The sequence below is a fragment of the Lepisosteus platostomus genome, chromosome 7 (genome assembly GCF_059453375.1).
Source record: "Lepisosteus platostomus isolate fLepPlt1 chromosome 7, fLepPlt1.hap1, whole genome shotgun sequence".
NCBI lineage: Eukaryota > Metazoa > Chordata > Actinopteri > Semionotiformes > Lepisosteidae > Lepisosteus > Lepisosteus platostomus.
This window is the reverse complement of record NC_142617.1, coordinates 53197022-53204070: the sequence shown is the minus strand read 5'-3', so window position 1 is coordinate 53204070 and position 7049 is coordinate 53197022. Positions and strand designations below refer to the sequence as shown.

The window sequence follows — 7049 nt, the reverse complement described above, 5'->3', positions numbered from 1 at the left end:
TGAGAAACTCAGCCCTGGAGCAACAGCAATATTTCATAATTGCAAAGATAAAACATGTATTTCAAAGCAAAAATACTCAGTTCATGGACAAATAATGCAGTGATCTTATCCAGAATAACTCTAGATTAAGCAACCTGCTTTACAAGTACACCGAGAATCTTGAGAAAGATTAAGCAGGTACAGGACTGTAAGTGAAGTCATAAATTAGGTACAATTTAGGCAGATTTTGACCTTTTGGGCGATTCAGCTGTTTGATTACTGACATCTTCAGATGTCTTTAAAACTATGTAAGGATCTGAGGTGACAACACAAACGAAGTCCATCTAGAGCCATCACTAGAAATAAAGAATGACGCATGAGAGGCAGTATATTTACAAGAAAATAATTTAATTCAAACACAACTGTAATTTTTCTTGAAATATTACATCACACACCCTTGGTTTCTGAACGAAAACACACAAGTGACCTGTAATCCATTCTGAAATGTGGCAATAACCAGAATTGTCAAATAAAATTTGAATGTCCAAAAAAATAAAAGTATACATAGATGTGTAAAGCCTTAAATGAGTAGTTATTTAGATACATTAACAAACATTGATAAAATGGAAACATCAACCCTTTTACATTCAGCCGAGAGTTACAATATGCTTTAACCCTCACAACTCATATCTGCTTCATGCAGGCCTGTCATTTCTAAGGATCACACAGAGAACTTGCTTTCTCGTCAGCAGCACTGCCTTTACATTACACATTCCCCCCCACCACTCTAGATTGGTTTCCATTAAAAAGCTGGTGTCAACAGGGCACAGGTGTCTTCTGAGTGCCTGAGCCTTTTTAAAAGATCTCAGCAAGACTCCAATATGCCTCTTTGCTCAGAGGGGAAAAAGACTGAGGAACTAATAGCTGATGTTACAATTTCCTTCCTATGACTACAGTTTCCCCTCTTCCTTTTTAAAGATAAACATATAAAGATCTGGTTCCAAAATGACAAATGCAGTTTATGCTCCTAAGCAGTCCTTTAACCTTAACTATTTGGAGAGAAATGGATATAAAGCATCTGCTTTGTGATCCCTTGCGTACATGTATAAGACCCTCCACACTCAGAATAATGTGGAGATTTTGCTCGCTGAAGTAGCAAAGGAAAACCTCTTTACCATTATATACTGATTGTAAAAAGAAAAGACTACAAGACAATGACACAACTGCTACCAATGAAGAACAACATTTTTTTAGTAATTGAAATATCTCACTAACCATGTATTGCAATAAGAAAACAAACACACCATGGGGTATACATATAGAAAAAAAAAAGACTCATTTTCCATGTACTTCAAGTTAAATGTGTCCGTTACGGGTAACATGAGAAGTACCACCAAACAAACTTGGTCCCCAGTATAAATTATACATGGTAAATATGCAAGGTTTCACTAATGTAACGATTTTGCAGTTATAAATGTGTCGTTTCTCTCCCTTTATTATATACCCAGGAGTGGTGATTACACATACAGTACACATATAAGCAAGCACACACACATCCAATCGAACATCATAATCAACCATAATTATAAAAGAAAAATTATCAAAACAGGAAAAACAGTGAAGAAAATAAATGCAGTTAAGCATCTGAAATTTTTCATGAAATAGACAAAAAAAAGGCATAACACAATAATGGAAGGAAGCTGCAGCAGAACCTTCAGCTTTTAGCTGGTGTCTTGATTGTATTCATTTTTCATCACAACCGTCCACACTCAGATTAACCCTCCGAGGTCCAGTCTTTCACACCTCATCTGAGCATTTTTAATCTCCTATTTGCTTTCTGCTTTGGATTAAAATAATGCACATTTCCGAAGTAGTTTAAATTACTTATAGAGTCCAGAAAAACCTTAAAGCTAGTTACTGTATATATTTTATATCTATCCTGTTACCTGGAGCCGACGCTTATCTGCCTTATACTCTGGTCCTAGAAATGTCAACTCTACACACAGTATGACAAGGTTTACACTCCAAATCTATAGAAGGAGCCCTTGCAATATTATGAGTGTGCAAATCTAGTTCAGCAAGGCTCAATGTGCACCTAGGCACACTATTGTAACTTAAATGTAAAGATTAAGTGGAAACTTGGCAAAGAGGAGATTTTAAGTAAAATCATATGAAACAAAGACACTTTTCTGATGGATGAGTACGTGGCTGGTACTCAAAGAGTAAGCAGATCAAGTTAGAGACAGCTTGTTATTCTCCACTACATATTAATTAACATGGTCCTTAGAACAACAGGTGTACACCAATGTTAGATTGGAGAAGGTTCCTGACTAGTTCTAGAAACAGTACTGTTTCTGTTTTCAAGATACAGTAAACTGTCTTGATAGATCCTACTTGCCAACACCTTGAGACTGTGTGGTGAGCATTAAACAAAACTAAATTTGCAAAATAAAAGTAAAAAATCCTAATTCTCTCTGTGCTGCACAGTATGCCACCACCCAGTTGAAAGACAATGCTGTTCAAATCCCTGGGGCTCTTTCTGAGATTAGATGAGCTCAGGGTATTTAGAACATTTCACTTTTATTAATCCTTACGGATTATTTTTGGTTTAACACTAAGGATTGTCAGAGTTGCTCTTCCTATACCCCAAAATAAAATTGTACATTCTATGCACCCCCTTCCCCAAACAAAATAGTAAATTCTATGCAGTATGGGTGTAAGGGTCAATGTGTCCAAAAAAAGAATCTAACCTTTTAAAGATAAAGCAAAACCTAATACCTAACCTAAGGACTTGAATGTCATCTACAGAAAGTCCACAAACCCAGATTCCGGGAATGTTATGTATAAAGTAGTAAGGGAAATAAACCAGACGGAATATCACTCTCTAGAGTGATTGGTATAAGTGATTAATTGCAGTTTCATAACATGTTCATTTCTTATACAGTAAATGCTACTTATCAGATGGAAGTATTTTTTCATATTTTATCAAGTCTGTTCTGAGTTAACATTATTGTGTGGATTGGAAGAGAAAATAATGAGAAAAGGTGACAGTACATGAAGATACCAGAGATGATCAGAACTGAAAGCAACAACAGCTGTAACAAAGTGAAAACAAATACAGAAAAAGAGCCAAAACCATGTATAGTATCTTTCACTCATCATTCGCTCAAAAAAAAACTCTCCCAAAACAGATCAGATCTCCAAGTAGTTACTCTACAGTAATTAAGTAGGAGCAGTTTTGGATTAGACTAATTCTGGGTGGGGGTTTGCCGTTAGTCCACTCACACACATTAATGCAGTATGCACACATGTCAACATTCAGGTTTCACTTTACCAACTCCCTTTTATCAACGGAGCACAACTGGAACCATGTTACCAGAAGCTACAACTAATTCCTAGACTTTCCCCACAACAAATCAGCGAAATCATTTTCAGTGTCGACACCCCATTGACTACACGAAGACAACCGCAAGCTATATGATTTGACCTTCTGTGGGCCAAAATAGACCACAGAGAAATGCCATTCGGCATCCCTTCAGGGCACTGAAGAGAGATTTCTTTTTCCCTCCAGCAGCAATTTAATTTTATTGCTATACACATGGTCCAAGCGTACTTCTTCAATAAACGTAAATTTTTAAACTTCGATTCCTTGGTGTTACGAGCCATTTTTTAAAACCGAGGATTAGACAGTATGTCGGCCTGTAGAAACAATTAACAGTGCGAGGTATCATTGTTAAACCAGCACATTACCCAATGGATATGGTTCTTAATTAATGCCCTTCAAAAACCAAATGATGATGGTTATTAACAGCCTTATTACTGATGAGTTGGTTTAACAGTACAATTGTTGGAAAAAACACAAGTTCTAACAGACCGTTAAGTGAAGTAAAATGACAAACTGTTTTTTCTAAGGTTTCATTTTAAATGTTGTTGTAATCCACTGCAATGAAACTTGGCTAAACTGGTTACCTAACAATATTGAAGCACAGAGTAAAACTGAAATACACAGCAACCATCTACTCTTACAAATCATATATACCTTTCCTGGATGTTGAGGCAGTTAGAGAGAACATTTCTTTCCCAGTGTTTGTAATTTAGCGAAGTAACAGATGGAAATTAGCAACATCTGATGTTTCTCACTTTCTCATGAGAGACTCAAGCATACTAAGTGAAAGGTAGAAGACCGAGTATAAACTTGCTCCTGATATTATTCTGTTCTAGTGTGGAGAAGAAAATTGTTCTTAAAAGTTCTTAGGACTTCTCTCCCTTGTTAAACTTCCACTACATAGAACTTGTGTTCATTTTTAGGATTTCATTAAATAAAAATTTCGGGAACCAAAACTACCAATTACAAAAAAGTAAAAGGAAAATTGTGATATAAAAATACAGGATGACTTTGCACAGAACCTCATGATGATTATCTCTATCCGATACTTAATTTGTAAAAGCGCAGACTTCCCAAGAAAATACTCAGATCAGATTTAAGGAAGTAACTCCATGGCTCTACATTACAGTGATCAACTCCAAGGTTGAAGTTGGCAAAAGTTAATGTCCGGGAAATTAAAATGAAAAGGGAGACTAAAATGTTAATGCACTAAAAAAGAAAACAATTCAACATATCCTTTGAACAAAAAAAAAAACAGCTTTCAAAACTTAATCTCAGATATTTATAAAATTTAGCTTCTCAGTGCTTTGAGTTTAATGGGGTGCAAAGTGCAAACAGGATCTACACAGTGTAAACTCAGATTATTCCTCAGCAAAACAGTCGTGGCCATCCCTTAAGTGCCTAACAATAAACAGAGATAGCTGACTGTTATGTGGAAGCTTTTGTTGTGCAAGTAATATTCCACTATGTTTTCTTACATTGGTAATATACACAAGTGCTGTGCATCAATAGTGCCTAACTAATCCCCTTATAAATGCTGACTTTTAACCATTTTAAAGAATCCTTCTAATTTTCGTTCCAGCATGTTCAAATATAGAGCTCCCTTTTCTGTGCCAAACCGTGGAGGTGTTTTTTCCAAGAAACCAAGAAAACACAATAGCAGATTTTTTACAGAAAAAATAAAAATTAACATCTGTAAGAAAGTGGGCGTGAATGTAGGAGGAGTCGGTGACGAGGGTGTGACGAGAGGGGCGAGGCTGGGATGTATCTTAAGGTTTGTCCTCTGAGCAGTCCTTCTCACTCCTTGTCCCACTTTGGCACGGTGGTTTCTGTTTCTCCCACTGGCAGATGGCATTAGCATACCCGACTATCACCTTGTCCATCCATGTGAGAGGCTGAGGGAAGAGCACGGCACCCTCAAAGAAGCCCAGGTGTCCACCATGTAGCGTGAGAGCAAATATCACGTTTTCCTTTTTTTCTGCGAGAGAGCATAATAATGATTACAAATGAGATGAGCACATTGGGCCCATCTAACCTGTTTGTTAGTAGCTAAATGATCCAAGGATCTCATGTAGCTGTTTCTTAAAGGAGGCCTGAGTATCAGCTTCAACAGCACAACTGGATAGCTTGTTCCATAAGCACACATCCCTTTGGGTAACGTTTGGTAAAGAAGCGCCCCCTGTCTTCCATTTTAAATGCAATTCTTTTAGTTTATGTTTGACTGACTGAAGGACATAGAGAGAAGAGGAGACACTTTTTGCAGTTTAGAGTCTGCACAGGGGTTTCTCTATTACCCAGGTGTGTCCCTATGTATTGGTTCGTGCTTAGCTGGAAAAACTCTAGTTTTTTTAATGGCATTGTGGTAAGCAATATAGCAGGGGAAAGAAAGAAAGATGGAGGGATAATGACTTAACAGATGCCAACAACAAAGAATAGGGGAAGAGAATAATGCCAGAAGAGTGGAATTTGTAATCGCACTATAATGGCAGTTCTAAAACATTTATAGATGGCAATAAAATATTAAATTCACTGTACAGTAATTTCCAGAGAGGCACTATTACTTGCATATTTTTTTCTACATTTGAAGCTTTGTTGTACAATACAATGATCTATAATAACGTAATGCTGTACAATAATGATCTTGAAGTCTGCAGGTTTTCAAATACTGGTTTGAACCACACAGAATTCTGTATATACAGTATACTGTAATATATTTACTGCAAGTTCTGTAGAAGCAGACACTTTCCATTTCATCATGGACACAACTCCAGAAATTACTTCATCTGTCATATTAAAAGGCCATTTCACTTTTAGCCCTCCAACAGGAATGGTCATTAGCAACAGCATGATGGAAAGTAAATGACATACTGTAGAAACCAACCAGCATCATATTTTACTGTGCTGCAATACATATAAAAGAAGATGCCCTAGATATCGGAATATTTCATCCAATAAGTGGTGAAATCAAAACCGCTGGCCCATAATTAGCTCCCCAGATGGACTTTATTTGCACTACACTGTGCTTGCTTTAAGGTGCACGAAGACAGCTGGTACATAGAAACCCATATGTATTCAGAGTCCCTGAGACCTTAGGCAACAGATGTAGCTAATGCTTTCCAGTGTGCAGTGCCAAAGAGTCAAAGGGTTTATAAAGAGAAGAATGGAATGGAAGTGTGATGTTCACCTTACAGCTGAGAGTTGAGCAGACAGGAAAGATGACGTTTTACCGCAACAGTAAATATAAAGAAGTCAGTTTATAGAAACATCAAATCTGAGTAAAAAGTACACATTTGAGGGTAATACAGTTGTCTTCATTTAACAGTGAGTGAAAGTAAAAGAAAGCAGGTCTGTATGTTGTCCACTGCTGATTTTTGCAAGATTACAGGCTTTGCTAAATACACAAGTAATGAGGGAGGTACTGTAGATTCTTTTCCTGTTCTGGGCTGCACAGTATTACCCAAACAGCCTGAATTACACAAGCTGTTTTCTCTAAAAGAGTTTTGGCCTATGGCAATATTTGACCTCAAGTTTTATGCAAGTAAGACATTTGGGAAGAGAAAGCAGGGCTAACACTTCTCTCAAGTACTAAAGAAATGAATTCCAGTGCCTAACAGGGCACAGGACGTATTGCATTGCCTTGAAAAATTTAACCTAGTTAAAAAATAGTTGAAAAATTTAACCTAGT

General features: G+C 36.9%; 1 protein-coding gene across 7 annotated transcripts in view; it reads right to left on the bottom strand.

Moving 5' to 3' along the window:
* Positions 1-368: 368 nt before the first annotated feature.
* The window catches only part of LOC148659229 (monoacylglycerol lipase ABHD2), a 29710-nt gene continuing 23029 nt past the window's right edge, over positions 369-7049 (bottom strand). For 6 of the 7 annotated variants that reach the window (XM_088641241.1, XM_088641240.1, XM_088641245.1 and 3 more), the window contains one exon: positions 369-5342. In XM_088641241.1, the coding sequence (XP_088497367.1) occupies positions 5134-5342 (209 nt within the window). In that variant the 3' untranslated portion in view covers positions 369-5133. The remainder of the gene's footprint in view (positions 5343-7049) is intronic. The other variant, XM_088641246.1, reaches the window with a different exon arrangement.